Here is a 21,190-nt window from a genome sequence, read left to right on the forward strand (position 1 = left end):
GTCTGCGGCTGCCGTGGGTCTTGGCCCCGTCAGCCCATTGTGCATCAGCTTGCTCACTCACTGTAGAAAGGGCAGCAGAGTAGGGCTGAGCCCTGGCTTCCTGGCAGCCCAGCTAGAGGGAAACGGCATGCTGCCAGCCCTCACAGAAGGCTGCTTAGCAGAGCTGCCCCACCATCCTCCAGCTCCCACATCCAGGCCTACCCTGGGTAGAGCCTGGTCCTCTGAGCTGACCAGCTGAGATGAGAGCCACTTGGTGGTGTCCCCACAGGGCGGCAGGGACGGGCCATCACACTGGTGACGCAGTATGACATCCACCTGCTGCATGCCATCGAGGAGCAGATCAGTAAGTGGGAGGGTCTGTGGCTGGAACCTGCCCAAGGCTGGGAGCTCGCTTTGCCCGCCTGGGCCATCCTAGACCTGCAGAGTGCTGTGTTCCTGGTGCCCAGCCCACACTACAAAAAAGCCTGCTGTGCACAGGGCCACCAACCCTGGAGGTGCATCTGTGGTAGGAGGTGGGCCAGGATGTGAGCTTTCTGGCATGGCTTGTAGCCTGTCCCCATCTTAACCAGCCCCTGAGACACACCATCTGGACCCTGCAGCGCTCTTTCCTGAGCTTTCTCAGTTTAACCACAGTGGCCCAAAAGTCCTGGGATCACAGGCGCCTGGATCTCACCTCATTCACTCCGTCATTTATTCATTCATTTATTTGAGAGATCCTTGCTCTACAGAGCTGGCCTGGAACTCACAGTGATCCCCCTGCCCCTGCCTTCCCAGTGTTGTGATAACAGGCACAATTTTGCTTCTTTTGAATGTCATCAGTCCACATATGGTTGGATGCAGACATCAGAAGTGGGGGCGCAGAGGGAGGGCCAACAGCACCTACAGCCCCACTTAGTGCTGCTGTCTGGGCCTCCCACCCCGCTCCGCAGAGAAGCAGCTGGAGGAGCTGGCGGTGGAGGAGGCCGAGGTCCTGAACATCCTCACGCAGGTCAACGTGGTGCGCAGAGAGTGTGAGATCGTGAGTGTGGCCTCTGGTGTAGGGGAGTGTGGGGCGGGGCTCCCTGCGGGCCTGTCCTGACCTGTGCTCTCTCCTGCTAGAAACTGGAGGCCTCGCATTTCGATGAAAAGAGGGAGATCAACAAGCGGAAGCAGCTGATTCTGGAGGGGAAGGTGGACAGAGGGGCGGGGAGGGCTCGGCGGGCAGGGCCAGGCACGGGGGTGTGTCCAGTAAGGGTGGCTGGGCTTGGGGATCGGAGCTGCTTCCTGGAGCTACCCCGCTCCTTTCTCAGCCACGCTCCCTTCCTCAGGACCCGGACCTGGAGGCTAAGCGCAAGGCGGAGCTGACCAAGATCAAGCAACAGAACCGCCGTTTCAAGGAGAAGGTGGGGCAGACGCTTCGGCGGCGGCGACAGAAAGCAGGGAGCGCCGGCCGAGGGGGGGGCCTCAGAGGGCCTCAGTAAACACTCGGAACCTGTCAGTCTGACTTGAGAATGAGGCGGGATGGGTGCAGGGCTGCGGGTCTCTGGTCCCCAAAGCCCCTGTTGCCCTATGGGGATGACCACTGAGGCCCTCCTTCGCATCCCTGGGACGCAGGGTGACAGCAGCCAGCGACGACAGGTGCGAGCAACGCCACGCACTTGTACAGCCACGTAGAAATGTGATCCGGGTATCAGCGCCACCCATGGATTCTAGAAAACTACACAGTGCAAAGCTCAGAGGCAGCCCTGGTCCCCTGCCAGGGCACCTTGGGGTCACAGACCCACGGGGCCAACTAGGGTGCTGCCTCTGCCAGGCGCGCCAGGCCCTCGCGCAGCTCGCTCAGCTCGAACAGCCGCACGTCCAGCAGTTGTGCGGCCCGGCCCACCTCTGCCCGCGCGCGCTCGCGTTCCGCCCGCGCCTCCTCCAGGCTGCACTCCATTGCCCGCAGCTGCTGCTCCAGTTCGGCATTCCGTGTTTCCAGATCCTACAGGGGGAGGAAGGAGCGTGGGGTGGGGCAAACTGACGCTTCTGGTTGCCCTTCCTGCTGGGTGTGGTCCATGGCTCCCACAGGCTGGGACACAACAACAGTAAAGTGTCTTAAAAGTCTGAGGTGCCCAATGTGAGTTCAGAGCCCAACAGCCACATAAGAAGCTAAGCATCCCAGTGCTTGGGAGACAGGATTCCCTGGAGCACACTGGCCGGCCTAAGCCTTTCCCAGGCTGTTGCTAAGAGCAAGATGAAGGGCTGGGGAGATGATTCAGTGCTTAAGAGTATGAACTTCCTGGATTCGCTTCCAAGCACCCACATGGGGCGACTCAACCATATGTGACTCCTTTGGGATCCAGCAACTCGGAGGGAATCTGCACAAGTGTAACTAACCCACACACATACACACAATTAAATGTTAAAACCTGGGCCAAGTGTAGTGGCACACACCTCTGATCCCAGCACTGGGAGGGAGAGGCAGGTGGATCTCTGTGAGTTACTGACCAGCTGCAGCTAAAGACACAGCATCAAAAACAAAATACCCAGTTGAAAGTTTAATCACCAGTAGCCACATGGTGGAAGGACAGAACTGACTCCTCACGTTGCAAACTCAGGAAAAATATCAAAGACATTTTAACCAGGTGAGTAGTCAGGGTTAGTATAGCGAAAGAGATTGTGAAGTGCCTGGCTCTAACCTGAGGGGCCTGAATTTCAGTCCCTCCACCCATGTAAAATCGGGTGCCCCACGTACTGCTAGCTGCTGTAACCCCGAGGGTGGGAGAGCAAATCCCTGCTGCTCTGCCTCGGCACCCAGCCTAGATGATCTGAGCTTCACCCTCAGTGACAGATTGTCTCAAAGGATGAGGTGAGGCGAGATGGAAGACTGGCTCCAGCCTCTGGCTGCCTCACGTACCTGAGCCCGCATCCATATGGGAGCACCTGTATGTGCACACACGCACACCGTAAACCCACGGTGGACACACAACCATCTTCCTGCAGGTCCTCTCACTGTCCCCCAGGCAGTACACCAATTCTGGGGGTCCTGACTTCTAGACCTTTACACAAGCTCCACCCATCCTCAAGGACAGCAGTCATCTCCCCAACTTTCTCCCCAGGAATCTTGGGGACACTCACTCAGGTACTTTCTTGGGTGAGGTCTCTGAGAGCTCCCTTGGGTCTCAGACTGCTCAGGTGTGGGAGGACTAGGTATGAGGCTAATATGTGCTAAGGCTTCATAACTTTGGGTAGGCATTACCATCCTGCTCACAGGCAGATGGAACCCATTCTACCTCAGGGGCCACGGTCACATGCCACATCCCACAGCCAACCTGAACCTTCTGCTGTGTCTCCTCCCGCTCAGTGGTGTCAGGAGCTTCACGTGTCCCCAAGCTCTGATTCTTCAAAGTCTGGATCTCCTGCAGAGAAAGGGTCCTGGGTCTGCTCAGAGGGCCCTGGAGTCCCAGGAAGACATGGGCAAGGGCAAGACCCTGGAGCTTGCCCCTGGCTCACCTGGTCCTTGGTCTGCACCTGAGCCTCCAGTTGCTCCACGGACTGGCTGGTTGCCTCCTTCTCGGCCGCCGGGACCGGCTCTGCAGCCGCCTGGGCCTCCAGCTCCGCCACCTGCACACACACAGCTCAGCGGTCCTTCTGGGACATGGAGGGCCTGATGACCCCTGTGAGGCTCTTATGGTCTCAAGTCTTTCTACAGTAAGAAACGATTCTCTGGAGACTGACACGGGGCAGAAGGGATGTGGGGGTCCTCACCCGCTGCCGCAGGCGCTCAGCCTCTGCACGCTGGGCCTCCAGCTGCTGCCTCCATTGCGCGGCGGCTGCGTTGGCCTCGCGAAGGGCCCCTGCCAGCCTCTGATTGCTGTCCTGGAGTGCGAAGAACTCGGCCTCCCACTGGACCTCACCCACGGAGCTGCGGGGAAGACACCAGGCTAGGGGTGTGCGTGGTCAGAGCGGGTGGCATTTGGTGAAGGACCTCCTGGGCTAGGAGCAGGGTCAAAGCAGCACTAAGCTGGGGAGTGGAGACCACGGTATGTGGAGGAGGGAGTTGTGGCTCACGAGCTGAGACAGGAGGATCCCCTTAAGATTGATGTCAGTCTAGGCTACATAATGAGTTCAGGCCAGACTGGGATACACAGCAAGAGCCTACCTCCAAAAATTTTTGGAAGCCCATTCCTGCCTCTCCCAGATTGCCATCAAAGGCCTCATCCCACTACCCATGCCCCTTAATCCCAGTCAGGACCTTGACCCCAGCAACACCAAGTCCCTTGCATCCTAAAGGTCCGTCCTGGGGATTCCCTGGCACACCCCTGGTGCCAGCTGTGCCCCTTAGTGCCAGTCAAGGCACTGCCCCCAGCAACATCACGCCTGCCACCCTAAAGCTCAGTCGTAGTTACAATACACCCCTTAGGCCCCAGCCACGCCCATCATGGCTTCTGCCCATCACACCTGTCCTGAAAGCCCCACCCCTCACCCTTCTGACAGCATCTTCTTCAGCCGCTCCCGCTCGGTGGGGCCAGGGGCATCTGCACTCTGGCTGCGGAACAGCTTCTCCTCTCCCGGACCGTTGGTGCTGACCAAGGGGCTCGGGGGAACCTGTGTATAGGAGCCAGGACTGGGTCACGGTGAGCGCTTGCCTCAGTCAAGGTCACAGTAGGAGCTAAGGTTGATTGAGTCGAGGACTGGGGTCACTGGGGTGTTGATTAGGATCAGGGAGTTTGAACTGACCCATGAAGCCCAGTGTGTGTCTCACCCTCCATAGCTCCCCAGGCTCCTGGACGGGGAACCCCCCTCCCCCTAGTCTTCACTAACCCCTCAAGACCCGAACAACCCACAGAAACAGGGATCTGAACACTTCAACTATTCTCCACTAACAGTTTTCCCCTGGGCACAAAGGCGGCAAACATCACTCCGAGAATTGGGGCACGGACTGTGGAGATGGCTCTGTAAAGGAGGTGGTCACCGAGCCTGATGCCCCCTGAAAGGACACCACTGACTCCCACAAATTGTCCTTGGACCTCCACGTGTGCATCCAGGCACATGCACATGTGTGCACACACATGCATAAATGTAGTAAAGCCATCAGCTAGCCTTAGACACCAGCACAATGCCATGACCCCTGACATGAGAAGCATATTACAGCTGCCTCGGGAGTGTGGCAGGCATGGGGCCCAGTAGACATGGAGTGCAGTCCTACCTGGTGGGAGGCCAGGGCCAGGGCAGGACTAGTGAATTCTCCACCATCTTGAGATTTCTCCCGAGCCAGCCTGGCAGCTTCCTTCACCTCCTGAAACTTCTCAGCAAACTGGGGGTGAGGCAGGGGGACAGTCAGAAAGCATTTCCCTCATCACCTGTCCTGTCACCCTGGAGCCTTCGGGGGAGGTTGTAAAAGGTTAACCCTGTGACCACACATGGAGGGGGTGTGGTGTACCACAGAGGTGACATTAAGGTTGTGAGCCACATGGAAAGGGACTCCCTGTTCCTGTCAGGATGGCTTGGATGGACAGCCTGAGGCTGGCGCCCATCTGTCCTTCACACTTGCCAGTATCGACAGCACAGGGAAGGGCATCCACAGTGAGAGCGGGCCTCCTGTCACTCCTCCTCCTAAATGGGTCACCTGATAACTAACGCTGCTTCTGGGGCTATGATAGTGCATTCTCTTTTCACTTTAAAATGCTTTCCACAGGGGCTGGAGAGATAGCTCAATGGTTAAGAAGACAGGCTGTCCTTCCAGAGGACACAGGTTCAATTCCCAGCAAACACATGGCAACTCACAACTGTCTGTGACTCCAGTTCCAGGGGATCTGACACCCTCACACAGACATGAATGCAAATAAAATACCAATGCACATAAAATTAAATCAATTTTCATTTATCAGAAATAATCTGTGCAGACCTGAGCAATGACTCAGTGTCTAGGAGGGAAGGCTCCTGTCACAGAGAAACCGCAACAGGTTACACACTACCTCAGGCAACGAACTCACAACTGCTGTGACTCCAGGGGACCCAGTGCCCTCTGCTGGCCTCTTGGGGGCATCCACACACATGCATAAACACAAATACACATACATTTCTTAAAAAAGAAAATGCCGCCGAGCGGTGGTGGCGGCGCACGCCTTTAATCCCAGCACTTGGGAGGCAGAGGCAGGCGGATCTCTGTGAGTTCGAGGCCAGCCTGGGCTACAGAGCAAGTTCCAGGACAGCCAGGGCTACACAGAGAAACCCTGTCTCAAAAAGAAAAGATAATTAATTAATTATAAAAAGTTTGGTTTTTTTCGAGACAGAGTTTCTCTGTGTAGTTCTGGTGTCTGTCCTGGATCTCGCTCTGTAGACCAGGCTGGCTTTGAACTCACAGAGATCCGCCTGGCTCTGCCTCCTGAGTGCTGGGATTAAAGGTGTGCGCCACCACCGCCCGGCAATTATAAAAAATGTGAGGCTAGTGATCTGGGTCCCTAAGCTTGTTGTCAAGCCTGGTGACCTAAGTTTGGTCTGAGGGACATGCACAGCAGGAAGGAACTGACTCCCACAGGCTGTCCCTTGATTTCCACGGCACACATGCACACACACAGTCACACAACACAGAAATGATAAATGTAATAAAAAACCTTTAAAAGAAAACTTCGTTTTTAATTTATTTTTATTATTTTTAATTATATGTACATATGTGTAAGTGCCCCCCAAAACTAGAGGCCTCAAATTACCCTCCATGGAGTTACAGAAGGTTGTGAGCTGCCATATGGGTGCTGAGCAAGAGCAGCTCATGCTCTTAACCACTGAGGCATCTCCCACCCCCTAATAATGTTTAAACTGCACTCTGTGGTGCATTCCTGTTGTCTAAGCATGTGAGAGGTGCTGGCAGGCAGATTAGGAGTCCAAGGTTAGCCTTAGCTATAATTTGAGTTTGAGACTAGCTTTTTCTACATAGCAAGTTCCAGACCAGCCAGGGTTACATACATATAGTGAGACCCTACTACCCACAAAAAATAAAAATAAAGGAAGGAAATAATTTTTTAAAAACATATTTATTTTATTTTACGTGTATCAGTGTTTTTCCTGCATGTATATCTGGGCACCACATGTGTGCTTGGTGCCCCGCAGGCCAACTATCAAATTCTCTGGAACTGGAGTTACAGATGATCATGAGCTGCCATGTGGCTGCTGCAAACTGAACCTGGGTCCTCTGCAAGAGCAGCCAGTGTTTTAAACACAAAGCCATCTCTCCATGCCCAGAATTTTTTTTTGTTTTAAACCAGGCCCCGGGACTAATCCTCACCACTAAGAAGGCTGAGGAAGGATTGCTGGAGACCAGAGAGCCGCTAAACAAACAAGCCCGGTGTGGTGGTACACACCCGTGATCCCAGCACTCTAGAGGCAGAAAGATGGCTGAGAGTTTAAGGACAGCTTGGGCTACAAAGTGAGACCTTGCCTTAAAACTTAAAAAAGTCTAGTCATGGTGGCGCACACCTTTAATCTCAGCGCTCGGGAAGCAGAGGCAGGTGGATCTCTGAGTTCAAGGCCAGCCTGGTCTACAGAGCGAGGTTCCAGAACAGGCAGGGATACATGGAGGTAACCCTGACTCAAAAAACAAACAACAAAACAAAACAAAATTCGAGGTTGCAATATGGCTCAATGGCCAGGTAGTGGTGGTACTCATCTTTAGCCCCAGCACTCAGGAGGCAGAGGCAGGCAGAGAGCTCCATCAGTTCAAGACCAGCCTGGTCTACAGAGTGAGTTCCAGGACAGCCAGGGCTGTTGCGTCTCAAAAAAACCCAAAATCAAAAAAAAAAAAAAAAAAACAAAACACAAACAAAAAAATCAATATGGTTCAATGACCGCAAAGGTGCTTGCTGCCAAGCCTGAAGAAGGTTCCAGAACCCACACGGTGGACAAAGGGAACTGATCCCTGATATTTTCCTCTGCCCTCTGTAGGTGTGCCCACACATTCACACCCAAAGCAAATAAAAAAGTAATAATTTGGGCTGGAGAGATGGCTCAGAGGTTAAGAGCACTGGCTGCTCTTCCAGAGGTCCTGAGTTCAATTCCCAGCAACCACATGGTGGCTCACAACCATCTGTAATGAGATCTGGCGCCCTCTTCTGGCCTGCAGGCATACATGCAGGCAGAACACTGTATACATAATAAATAAATCTTAAAAAAAAAAAAAAGGTAATAATTTTTTTTCTTAAAAAAATTGAGGCAGGGCCGGGGGGGGGGGGGCGGGTGGTGGTGGTGGTGGTGGTGGTGGTGGTGGTGGTGGTGGCGCACGCCTTTAATCCCAGCACTCGGGAAGCAGAGCCAGGCAGATCTCTGTGAGTTCGAGACCAGCCTGGTCTATAGATTGAGCTCCAGGACAGGCACCAAAACTACACAGAGAAACCCTGTCTCGGAAAACAAAAAAACAAAAACCAAAAAAAACCCAACCCAAACCAAACCAAACAAAATTGAGGGGGTTAAAGATGGCTCAGCAATTAAGAGAGCTTCCAAAGGACAGTTCAGTTCCCATCAGCTGTATCGGACGCCTCAACAACTTCTGTAACTCCAGCTCCAGGGATCTAATCCTATCTCCTTACCTCTTGCAGGGACCAGCACACACAAATACACACAGACACAAACAAAAATAAGTCTGGAAAAAACAATGGACCCATGGCCGAGCTGGAGAGAGGCGCTGCTGGGCGCGGGTGTGCCCAGTCCAGGCTTCCATTTGACGCCCCTAAGAGGCACAAGGAGTGTGCAAAGTTGGAGTAAGGTGGCAAAGGACCACACTACCCAGGGCACTCAAGGGGTCTTACTGTCTGTGAACCCACCCCAAGGACCGCAGATGCCAATCACTGCCCGTGCCCCTGCCCACCTGGGTCAGCTGCTGTTCAGAGGCAAAGCCTAGGCCATACACAGTGTTGGCTCGACTGTCTGCCCACTGCCCGAACTTCTGAGAGGTTTTGGTGAAGGTCATGTTGGGGGTGACTGTGCTGTTGATGATAGCCTGGGGGTGGGGAGAGCAAGATTTAAGATCTGCAGGAATGACAATGATCATCGTGAGCCCACCAGCCCGCCAGCCCGCCAGCCTGAGGAGGAGTATCATAGTTTAGGGCCAGCCTTAGACTACATAGTGGATTAAAAAAGAATTCTAGGCACCTGTCTCAGTGGTAGATCCCTACCCAGAATCCCCCTGAGGCATGGCTTATGAGTGGAGCCCCTGCCTAGGATATCCCAGTGAGAGGCTAGTGTAGCATTCTGGGCCCACTGAGGTCTAGTACCCCCATCTTGACAATAATGATGAAGGTCGGAACAGATTAGCCCCTCTCTGAGATCCCAGCCTGAGCTATTTCTGGAAGAAGCTAGGTCCCAGAGAGACTCACTGATCCCCATTTCACAAGTCACCCAGCATGGCCTGTGGCTTCACATCCTGGTGCCAACACCTGCCCCCAGGTCCCCGCCCAGACCTTGGCACCCCCGATGCTGATGATGCGGTACACATTTCGGGTGGCATCGTAGAAATAGGACACAGTAAGCGCGTGCTTGCCGGCTGGGATCCAGTTCCTCTTGGTAGTGGGGTCGATCTGGAACACGTGCGCACGGGTGCTGAAGATTGGCTGTTCCCTGCAGGGGGGACAGAACAGGGGGGCTGTTCTCTTCAGGAGGCTGGCCACCCAGAGGGCTAGACCCGACCAGAGTGGGTGGGCGCTCACCTGGCTGTGGACATTGGTCAGGCTGGGCGGGATGGAGTCTAAGGGGTACCCGAGAGGTGACAGGAACCACTCGTTTGGTCTCTGGGGAGAGAAAGGGCTTGAGAGCAAGGATCCGGGGTGCTCAAGCCAAGTGGGTCATCCAGGCGACTTCCTGCACAAGAGCAGCAAGGAAGGAAAGAGACAGTGCATGTCCTACAGCCACACCAGTCTCGGCCCGGGCTGGCCTTGAAATCACCATGTAGCCAAGAATGAACTTGAACTCCTGATCCTCTGGCCTCTGCTTCCCAAGTGATGGGGGGACAGGCATGCACCATGATACTCGGTTCACATGGTGCTGGGGGTGCAGCTCAGAGCTTCCTGTGTGCCAGGGGAGCCCTCTACCAATGGAGCTGTACCCCAGCCCACAGACCCTGCTTGTCTCCATTTGAGGAGAAGCCCCCACACCTGGGCCGAGGGGTCTCTAGGGCTCTAGTGTCATCAGAGAGGTGACAGAGCGGTACCAAACTGCCTGGGTAGGAGCCAGCTCCAAGGACAGCCACGTGGTCCTTGGCACGCCAAAGTCACACTCACACTCCAGGTCACCAGCCGTGGGGAAAGTGTCCTCCCACAGGAACTGGGCATGGGGCCAAGATCAAGTGAGTGGGACATCTTATTCACCCCCTCCCATCCAGCGGCCCCGCAGAAGGCCTTGCATCAAAAAGTGGGACAAAGCTGGATCAGTGGTGAGTGCCAGCGGTCCCATCTACTCAGAAGGCCAAGGAGTTCAAGGCCACCTGGATATCTTCGCCAGATCCCCAAGTCAGAGAATAAATGTGGAATGCTTCCTGGGCCTAATAGGGAACTCAGGACTCTGCTCCCACAAAAGGACCGCTTAGCACACACCCCGAGGGCAAGGCTATACCTTGGAGTCCAAGTCGAGTCTCAAGGGAGCCCTAGCCTATTTAAAAGGACAAAACAAGGGGCTGGAGAGAAGGCTCAGTGGTTAAGAGCACTGGCTGTTCTTCCAGAGGTCCTGAGTTCAATTCCCAGCAACCACATGCCCACAACCATCTATAATGGGATCTGATTCCCTCTTCTGGTGTCCCTGAAGACAGGTCACTCATATATGTTAAATAAACTATTTTTTTTTTATAAAAAGGACAAAACAAAAGTTTGGCATGGTAGCACATGTCTGTCATCCCAGCACTGGGGAGGACGAGGCAAGATTGTTGAGACTTTGAGGCTAACCTGGGCTACAGAATGGGACCTTAACACACACACACACACACACACACACACGCACGCACACACACACACACACACACACACACACACACACACACACACACGCGCAATGCATGCACGCACCCGCACCCCCACAGTTGACAAGCGGCTCATCCCAGTTCCCACCATGTGAGCAGGGAACAAGACTTGGAGAAGGGGGCTCCCCAGCCTCCTGTGGGTCCCTGTACCCATCACCCGGGAGTTTGGGGTACCCTCCTGAATCCCCACATCTGCATCCGAAGGGACTGGAGGAGGGTACTGCCGATGCGGGAGAACAGGACCAGGCTCCTGAGGTCAGCCCCCCCATGCTGTCCTGGGCAGCTGCTGTCACGGCCATCGGTCTGAAACCGGAGCCCCCACGCGGGGGAGGAGCGACTCGACTCGAGTCGGGGACGCGATTAGGACTGGCGGAGATTGGGGAAAAGGGGTCCCCGAACCCAGGCCCTTCCGGGCCGGCCTCTCCTGCCCGGACTTGCTGAGATCGGGAAAAGTTACTCACCAAGTAGTCACGCGCCTCGGAGCGGCGGCGCAGGGCAGGGGATCATGATCGCGCAGCGGGGCTCCTTCCAGAAGCCCCGCACCCGAATCCCACTTGGGACCGGTCCCCACCCGCGCCGGGACAGCCCGTTTGTGCGCCCCAACTCCGTGAGCCGCCGATCAGCAACTTTCCAAGCAGCGGAGCCTCGTGATTCGGCGCCTCCAACACCCGGACCCGGGGCACCCAGTGCAGCCGCGCTCCGCGCCCCAGGACCCCAGCCCTCACCCCAGGACCCCAGTCCTCACCCCAAGACCCCAGCCCCTCAGCCTGCAACCCACAGCACCCCGCCCCGGCCGCACAGTCTGCAACTTTGGAAACCGTTTGCGCCCCCGTGCTCCCTAAGCCCCCCGCGCTCCGATCGCGTCTCGGGAGCTGGGGTCCCCCCGCCCGGCTCACCCCGCGTCGCCGCCGCCGCCTCCGCCGCCGCCGCTGCCTTCGGCCCGCGCCCTCCGCGCGCCCCGCGCCGCCCGCGCCTTTGTCTGCGCCGCCTCCGGTCCCATCGCGGCCAGTCCCCGCGCCGCCCCGCCTCTGCCCAGCGCCCCCTGCCGGCTAGCGAGTGAGGGCGGGGAGGGGGGAGGCGACCCGGAGAAGGAAGAAGGGGAGGGCGGACTTGGGGGGAGGGGGAGCTCCAGCGGGAGTCTGCAGAGGGGCTGGGGGCGGGGACAAGAACGGCTGGGGAATAGAGCAGAGGGGAAAGGGGGGAATGGGGCGGGGTGAAGGGGCAGAGGAAGGGGAGGGCACCAGGAGGTCAGGAGGAGGGACTCCTGGGGGGGCAGAGGGAGGAAACAGAAGGAAGAAGTAGGCGGGTGAGATGGTCAAGGGAGGGAGGGTGGGGTTGGGAAGGAGTCGGGAAGGCAAGGCAAAGTGAGGGAGGGCACAAACAAGGAGGGCTGAGGCGGGTAGGGGAGAGAGGGAGGGCCGGAAAGTCAAGGTCCAGGAGGGTGGACAGAAGCGGGGGAGCCCTGTGGGAGAGAGCAGAAGACACAGGGAGGGCTGGGCCTTTGAAAGAGGGGGAGGGACCCATGGAGTCAGGGGGTTGGCACAGAAGGGATTAGAGGCAGGGGCCGAAGATAAGGCGGAGCCTCTGGGATACCAGGGAAGAGGCAGAAGGTAGCAGGAGTAAAGACGGCGGGGTGGGGAAAGGGGTGAGTTGGAGGGGCGCGGGAGAGGCTGTCCGCAAGGGCCGTGGGGCCGAGCCCAGGGTGATGGGCTGAGAAGACAGGGTGGGTGTTGGTGTAGTGGGCTAGGGTGTGTGGACAGAAGCAGACATCCTGGATGAGCCAGAGACACAGAAAATGGGTGGACAATGACCCTCGCCTTCCTGCCTCGCGCCAAGGGCGGCCCTGAGCCTTCAGGTGGCTGACTGGAGTCTGGCCACTGCCGCTGTGGGGCTGGGAGGTGAGGCTGAGGAGGAGAGCGTGTGGATGCTCGTGGGCTGCATACAGTAGGGGCTCAATTGCCAGAGTCTGGAAGCAGGGTCCAGGCCTAGCTGGATGTCTCATTGTGACATTCCAGCACCAGGGGCCTGGGGCAGGACTGCCTTACTGAGACCTTGTCCCTCAACACGGAAAGATAAAAATTTCCCGGACCCTTAGCAACTGAGGCAGGAGAACAACTCGTACCCAGCTCCCGAAATGCAGAAGGGTGGTGGGGCTGCCACTCAGGGAGCAGAGCCCTTGCCAAGCTTCCATGGAGCCCTGGCCTCCATCCCAGCACCATCGGTTGGTCAGAGTGGTACACACCTTTAATCCCAGCATTTGAGAGGAACAGGCAGGCAGATCTCTGTGAGTTCTAGGCTCACCTGGACTATATAGTAAATTCTAGGCCGTCCAGGGCTGCATAGTGAGACCTTGATTTAAAAAAAAAAAATGCTGGGAGTAACTGGGTTTTTAATCGTTTTAAGGTCTCAGGATCCAAGTGTTGGGGACATTAATGTCCTCTTCCCGTGGAATGGGCCAGCCTCCTGCAGCTCTGTAGGCTGTCCTGCTACTTGGCCCTGGGAACCTGTCTGCCCACAGCAGCCAGCCAAGGATCCTTTAGGGAACCCTATCTGCCTGTAGGTCCCCAGCCCTGTGAAGGTCACCCTTGCAAGTCCCCTTCTGCTCTTTTCTAGAAAGTTCTGCAAGGGCTTCAGTGCTCTGGGGACAAGTGGACAGCTTGTGATTCCCGGAGCTCTTAGCTTTGAAATTCCTATGTCAGACATTCTTCCTTGTCTCAAGGCCTCTGTGTCTGCTCCCTGCTATGGGCATCTGAGCAAGCTGCTAACTCTCAGTGGAGACATTCTCTGGCCAGGAGGTGAGTTTCCTTCTCTGCCCTCCCAGGAATGCCCTCTCCAGGGGTCTCTGTCATTCCTTACTCTCCCCAAAGCCTCAACAGCCCAAACCGGGAGCATGTGGGGCTCCTAGCCTCTCCCTGGCCCGCTGGCCACTGATGCTCTGGATATATTTAGTACATGTGGATATATTTCCATTTATTTCTGAGTCACAGTCAGGTGTGGCGACCCCTCCCTGAGCCCCCAGACTCCTCGACACAACCCGTTTCCAGCTGGAGGAAACAGGACTGCTCTCACATCGAGAGGCGTATGTACAGGAAAGGATTTGGCTTCATTCTCAGGCCCGGAGCCACAGAATGTGTGAACACCGGGAACAAAGAAAATACCGTCTGCTGTGTTCAGAGTGACTTTTTCCTTATTACCAACGACTTTTTTTTTTTTAAGTATCTGAGTTTGGGTCAACAGGCTGGAAGTCCCTCCTGGTCTGTCAGGCACTGGCTGGCTGGTTGCAGAACTGAGCATGTGGTTATTCGGCAGAGGGGGTTGGGTGCAGTGGCTGAGGGCCCAGGCAGGCTTTGTACGATGTGTGGGCACAAGAGAATTTGAGAGTTGAGAGTTCTCCCGAAACCAGGCATGGTAGGTGTCTGTCTTCCCAGGAGGAAGGTGGAGATAGGAGGAGATCAAGATTGTCCTCAGCTACAATGTGAGTTCAAAGGCAGCCTGGGCTACATAAGATACTTCTCAAAAACAGAGATGGACAACCAGGAAGCAGAGGCAGGTGGATCTCTGTTTGCTCAAGGCCAGCATGGTCTACACAGCAAGTTCCAGGTCTGCAAAGAGACCCTGTCTCAAAAACAAACAAGGGTTCCTCACCTGAACCTGGTATTGGCCTCTTAGCTGGGGCTAGAACAGGGCTAGCCTGGAGCAAGCCCAGGGGTGTGGCTTCCTCTATGTGGCAGGGTTTTCTTTTTCACTTGGACAATGGACTGAGGCAAGGTGAGGGGATGGAGAACCCAGGTAGCACCCACAGCCTTCTGTCCCCTGAGTGACAGGCTGCAGGGACCCCTAAGGACTCTCTTCGAAGGATCTCAGATGTCCTTACTTGGCTGAGTGTGGCTCCTGTCCTTGTGGCTGAGGAACAGTGAAGGAATGAGCCTCCTGTCCACAGGAGAAACCAAGCAGGCGCCAGGTCATCTCACTGAGCACTGAGGTAACCCGTGAGCAGTGGCTTCCAGGCACGCTCTCTCGGTTTAGTTATGTCTAACCCAACCGCTGGGCCAGAGCAAAACCGTCTCTTTCTGGGGGTTCAGTACCTCTCCCCAGCTCCTGTCCGGCCTCCAGCACATTTAATGTGTGGCTTGGTCACAGTTCCCTCTTACCAGGCTTGTCCCAGCACCTAGAACAAGCCCAACCAACCAGGCACAGATCCCTTCCCAGAAAAAGGGTCTCTTGCTCTGTAGACCAGGCTGGCCTCGAACTGGCCACCTGCCTCTGCTTCCTGAGTGCTGAGATTTAAGGCACCACTGCCTGGTCTTAATTAATTTTTTAAATAAAAATAATTTCTTAGCTGGGTGGCAGTGGCGTATACCTTTAATCTCAGCACTCGGGAGGCAGAGGCAGGGGGATCTCGTGTGAGTTTGAGGCCAGCCTGGACTACATGGTTCCAGAATAGTCAAAACTGCATAGTGAGACTCTGTATCACATTTAAAAAAAAAAAAAAAAAAAAAAGGGTCCAACGTGGTGTGATCCTCACGAACTCCCCTCCCCTCAGGCAGCCCTATACCTCTCGCCGACTCATACGTCCCCTATCCACTCCTCAGAAGCCTAACCTCCAGCACCCTCTTTTCCAAGGAGTCCCTTCTCATCTGTCTCAGGTCTGACCCCAGGAGACTGAACGTGTCTGTGTCCAGTTCCTGACTCTCTCGGTCTGAGTGCGTCCCCCGTAGCACTGGGGGGGCCCTGGGGGCAAGGAGAAGGTGGAGTGTGTTGGCGATTTTGCAGACCTGGGTTTCTCTCCCAGGAAAATTTTGGTTGGTGAGAGGATCCTGGAAGCAGTGGAGCTCAGGTCGCTCACGCCTTGGCACAAGGGGCTGCCCTGCTGTGCAGCAGAGCAGGGGATGGTGCTGGGAGCTGGATGGCAGTGAGTTCCCACAGATCTAATTACCCTCATTTACCACGTGCGCTAATTGCCTCCTGGGTGCCAGGTGGCCGGGTGGGGCCGGCCCATTTTCAGGAGGTAGGTCGAAGGATTATTTTTGGCTAATACTCCTTGTACGCTCCAGCATCCAGGCCTGTGAAGGGCAGAAAGTGGGGCGAGGGATTGTGGCCACATTGGGAGGGACTCTGGGGAGCAGGAATGGGGGGAGGAGCTGGGAAGGAGGGCCCCGAGGGTCTTTGGCACCTAGGCAAGGCAACTTCAGAGTCTGGGGGTCAGCCAGCTTCATTGAGCAGTGGACCTGAAAGAGAACTTCAAACGTGGCCTTGTTCACAACCCTCATCCTAGCACTCATGAGGCTGAGGCAGGGGGATTGCTGTGAATTCAGGGCCAGTCTGAGCTACATAAAGATATCCTGAAAATAAATAGCCAGGCAGTGGTGGCACAAGTCTTTAATCCCAGGTCTCGGGAGACAGAGGAAGGCAGATCTCTGAGTTCAAGGCCAGCCTGGTCTACAGAGTGAATTCCAGCACAGGCTCCAAAGCTACACAGAGAAACCCTGTCTTGAAACCCACCCAAAAGATAAAAAATATAAAAAAATAAAATAAAATAATTAAACCAAACCCAAACTATGACATCGCCTTGCAGGGTACTTTGGAAAGGTAAGAGTCTCAGATGGACCTGGGTTCGAATCCTGACTCCCAGGTAGCTCTCTGCATGACCATCCATGATTTCTAAAATGGTCACTTTGAGAGATGGACTAGGAGCAGAGGGAACACAGCACGTGCAAAGGTCCTGAGGAACGGACGGACTGGTTTTACTAAAATACCAGTGTGGAAGCTGGGGTGGCCAGAGGTGAATAGGCCCAGAGAACCATAAGGTGGGGGTGAACCCTCATGTGAAGTTGCAGGAGCTGAGCAGGGCCTTGGGGAACACGGGGAGGGGGTGTGTGTGTTCTGAGGGTGCTGGGGAGTCATGGGAGAATTTAGAGCAGATAGAGGGAGGCAGGATTTCAACTCTGGATGTGGAGAATGAGAACAGACCCTGCCTTTCCCAGAGCCTCAGTTTCTCCATTCTGGACAGAGTCCCCAGATACACAGAGGCTGCACCTTGCTGGAAACCGGGGGGCTGCTGGCCTTGCCTCTGCTCTCGCCTGCCTCCTCCCACGATCCTTCTGCGGAGCAGCTGTGGGAACAGCGAGTGGGGAAGGCGGCTTGGAGGGGCTCCGGGGCTGCGTTCCTTTGCGTGGCAGCCCACGCGGGGCCTCTGGGCGCCGAATGTTCCCCCAGCAGCCTGGTGACTCAGCGGCGCAGCCTCCTGCTCCAGTCCGCGGAGGGAGGCCGGCCCAGCTCCTCCTTGCCCCCAAGCAGGGCTGGTGACCCGGCAGTCTGCAGGGGCTTCCTCAGACCAGCCGCTCCAAGGGGACCCCTCTTCCAGTTCTCCTGCTCCAGAACGTTCCAAGGCTTCCCCGGGCCTCAAAGAGGGGACTAAAGCTGTTTGTGGTCCAAGTAAGACTAGAAGGCCACCCCAAGCCACGTCCCCCACGGAGTGGCCCCAGCGCCCCAGCGCCCGGCCCTCAGCCACCTCTCCTGACGGTTGGTGTTTGTGAAAGTCTCAGTCTGCAGCCAGGCCGCCCGCCCGCAACTCGTGATCCTCCTGTCTCAGGCACACGGATGACAGTGTGTGTCACCAGGCATGGCTGAAGTTGGCCACCAAGGTAGAAGGAGGAAGAAGGAAAATGGAGAGGAGAGGAAGAAAGAAGTGGGTGTGGAGTGTGTGTGTGTGTACATCTGTATGGTGTGTGTACATCTGTATGGTGTGTGCGGGTGTCTGTATGGTGTGGGGGTGTGTGTATGGTGTGTGTGTGTGTGTACATCTGTATGGTATGTGTGTGGGATGTGGGTGTGTACATCTGTATGGTGTGTGTACATCTGTATGGTGTGTGCGGGTGTCTGTATGGTGTGTGTGTACATCTGTATGGTGTGTGTGTGTGTGTGTGTGTGTGTGTACATCTGTATAGTGTGTGCGGGTGTCTGTATGGTGTGTGTGTGTGGGGTGTGTGTATGTGTACATCTGTATGGTGTGTGCGGGTGTCTGTATGGGGTGTGTGTGTGCGTGTACATCTGTATGGTGTGTGTGTGGGATGTGTGTGTGTACATCTGTATGGTGTGTGAGGTGTGTGTACATCTGTATGGTATGTGTGGGTGTCTATGGTGTGTGTACATCTATATGATGTGTGTGGAAAGACTGTATGGTGTGTGTACATCTGTATGGTGTGTGTGTAGGTGTCTGTATTATGTGTGTGTGTGTATGTGTGCATCTGTATGGTGTCTGTGTGTGTCTGTATGGTGTGGGTGTGTATCTGTATGGTGTGTGTGTGTGTGTGTGTGTGTGTGTGTGTGTGTGTGTGTGCAGGCCAGTGCAAGTCCTGAGGTGGGAAGTGCTCAGACACAGGAGCTGAGGACATTGTTTGGCCACATCAGAGTGAGTGACTGAGAACCATACGGTCCAGGAGGCGCTGGGGAGCTCTTGAAGGCCCCTGAGCAGAAGAGGAGGCCCATCTACCTTTCCATGTTCAGCTCAGAATCCTCAGGCACAGCACATGCCCAAGGAAGATGCTTCACGCCCCTTTCTTTGGAGATTGTTTAGAGACAGGGTCTCATGTAGCCCAGGCTGGCTGAGAATTGATCCTCCTGCCTCCACCATTCCTGAGTGGGGCGACAGCGCCCACCACACCCTGCTTCCTTCCTTTTTTGTTTCCACAGCTGGGGATGGAGCAGCCCAAGGCCTGTGGCAGAAGACAGGGGCTGACACTCTGTGCTTTCTTCTTCAGGGATGAGCCCTGAGCTCACTTCCCTCCCACCCGGGGAAGGAAGCCCATCCCTGGGGCCCTCTTCCTGTCCCCTGTCTTCCTCTCTCCAAGAGACCCTTGGGTCTTATCACTCAGTCCCAGCCACAGGAGCAGGAAAAACACCTGTTTCCGGGAGCAGAAGGGCACCCCAGCCTGAGAGTGCAGGTCCCTGCATGGCGGCAGCAGGGGCCACTGAAGGGAGGAGAAAAGTGATCCCCACATTAGGTGCCTAATGTTTGCACAAGGAGACACTCGTCATTGCCAGGGGCCTGGGTTTGACTCATCCTCTGAGATCTGGCTAGGTGCTTGGCGGGGGTGGGGGCTGGGGGAGCGTATATTCTCTTACCAAGAGAACTTATCAAATTTGAGGTCAGGCTGGAGTACACGAAACTTTGTCTTAAATAACTAGGCCCTTTAATCCCAGCACTTGGGACACAGTGGAGGGCGGGTCTATGTGGTGATACACTGTGTACCCTAATAAACTTGCCTGAGGATCAGAGGCAGAGCCAGCCACTAGATTAGACACAGAGGTCAGGCAGTGGTGGCACACACCCTTAATCCCAGCACTTGAGATCTCATGCCTTTGCTTGGGAAGCACACACACCTTTAATCCCAGGAAGTGATGTGGCAGGGCAGAGAAAGGTACACAAGGAGTGAGGAAACAGGATCTCACTCTCTCTAGACTGAGGATGTCGTAGAGGTTGAACTAGTGGCTGGCTCTTCTGCTCCTCTGATCTTTCAGCTTTCACCCTGATATCTGGCTCTGGGATTTTTATTATAAGACCATCTAGATTCGAACAACAGGTCTGTACTAGTTTGAGGTACAGTGAGTTCAGGCCCTCCAGAGCTACATAATGAGACCCTGTCTCAATAAACAAATGAATGAATATTCACCTGAGGTGTGACTCAAGAGTCGTAGCACTTGCTGAGCATGTGTGGGCCTAGGTTCCCTCCCAACACCAAACAGAAAAAAAAAATATTAAGAGTAAATTGTCAGCCAGATGGTGGTGCCTTTAATCCCAGCACTCAGGAAGCAGAGGCAGGTGGGTCTCTTAGTTCAAGGCCAGCCTGGTCTACAGAGCAAGTCTGGGGTCAGGAGACCCGTTTTCTGGGAAGGGATCTGTGCCTGGTTGGTTGGGCTTGTTCTAGGTGCTGGGACAAGCCTGGTAAGAGGGAATGGTGACCAAGCCACACATTAAATGTGCTGGAGGCCGGACAGGAGCTGGGGAGAGGTACTGAACTCCCAGAAAGAGACGGTTTTGCTCTGGCCCAGCGGTTGGGTTAGACATAACTAAACCGAGAGAGCGTGCCTGGAAGCCACTGCTCACATGTTACCTCTTCAGGACAGCCGGGCTGCACAGAGAAACCCTGTCTCACAAACAAAACAAAACAAAACAAAACAAAAACAAAACAAAACAAAAAAACCAAACCAAAACAAAAAACAAACCAAACGAAACCGAAACAGAGTAAATTGCCATCCAAATACTAAAAACTAAGAGTAAGTTCAGAATCCTGCTATGAGATGGGATGCCTCTTACAGCTGGGGAAACTGAGGCTGGCTATGAGGTGTAGGTCTGCCCAGCAGCAGAGGGACTGATGGGAATCTCCAGGTTGTGGCCTGATAGAGGGTAGAGTTGGGATGGAAGCTGTTAAAACTCAGGCTTCCTGTCATCCCCTGAAGACTCCAGAAATTAGGGTTCCAGGGCTGGAGAGACAGGTCAGTGGTTAGGAGCACTGGCTGCTCCTGCAGAGAAGCTGAGCTCAATTCTCAGAACCCACACAGCAGCTTCCAACCATTGGAACTCCAGTCCCAGGGAGACCCAACGCCCCCTTCTGGCTGCTGTGGGCACTGCATGCATGTGCTGTACACGCATGTAAAAACATCTACAGACATAAAATAAAAATAAAGGGAAAAATAAACAAAAATAAGGTGGAAAGTGATCGATGAAGACAGCTGATGTGCCTCTGACCTCTGCACACACCTACACACTTGCACACACATGTAAATTAAAATAAAATAGGAGAGTTTGCATGGTCTGTTAGAGAAGGAATTCAAACAGGAAGTGAGTGTAGCTGGCGGGAAGAGCTCGGGTGGGGAGCTACTGTGTCTGGCATGGGCATGGGCACTGGAGTGACATTTGAGCTGAGAGCTGGCAGACAAAAAGCCAGGTACACAGGAACCGAGCACTCCCCAGGTGGAGGTCAAGGCATGTGCAAAGGTCCTGAGGCAGGAAGTCGCTTTGTGTGCCAAGAATATTGAGGAGGTGGAGTTGAAGGCCAGATGAGGGTCCTGGGGTTGATGCCTGAAGGAGACTGCCAGCTCTATTCTGGAAGCCACAGGTGAGTTTGGAGGGTGTGGCGGTTTGAATGAGAACCGTCTCACAGGCTCCTTTGATGCTTGGTCTCCAGTTGGTGGAACTGTTTGGGAAGGATTAGGAGGTGTGACCATGTT

General features: G+C 55.0%; 2 protein-coding genes across 2 annotated transcripts in view; one reads left to right on the top strand and one right to left on the bottom strand.

The window, feature by feature from the left end:
- Positions 1-1,477, top strand: part of Ddx49 (DEAD-box helicase 49) — an 8,817-nt gene extending 7,340 nt beyond the window's left edge. The window contains exons 10-13 of the mRNA XM_059245034.1: positions 269-343; positions 930-1,018; positions 1,099-1,170; positions 1,308-1,477. Of these exons, the coding sequence (XP_059101017.1) occupies positions 269-343; positions 930-1,018; positions 1,099-1,170; positions 1,308-1,460 (389 nt within the window). The 3' untranslated portion in view covers positions 1,461-1,477. The remainder of the gene's footprint in view (positions 1-268; positions 344-929; positions 1,019-1,098; positions 1,171-1,307) is intronic.
- Positions 687-11,643, bottom strand: Homer3 (homer scaffold protein 3). The gene is made up of 9 exons (XM_059245035.1): positions 9,660-11,643; positions 9,414-9,570; positions 8,822-8,953; positions 5,171-5,278; positions 4,448-4,569; positions 3,730-3,886; positions 3,475-3,585; positions 3,294-3,380; positions 687-1,963 (listed from the first exon to the last, which is right to left on the bottom strand). The coding sequence occupies exons 1-9, from the start codon at positions 9,671-9,673 to the stop codon at positions 1,772-1,774; spliced, it is 1,080 nt and encodes a 359-aa protein (XP_059101018.1). The 5' UTR covers positions 9,674-11,643; the 3' UTR covers positions 687-1,771.
- Positions 11,644-21,190: the final 9,547 nt, after the last annotated feature.

This window comes from Peromyscus eremicus, chromosome 17 (genome assembly GCF_949786415.1).
Source record: "Peromyscus eremicus chromosome 17, PerEre_H2_v1, whole genome shotgun sequence".
Classification (NCBI taxonomy): Eukaryota; Metazoa; Chordata; class Mammalia; order Rodentia; family Cricetidae; genus Peromyscus; species Peromyscus eremicus.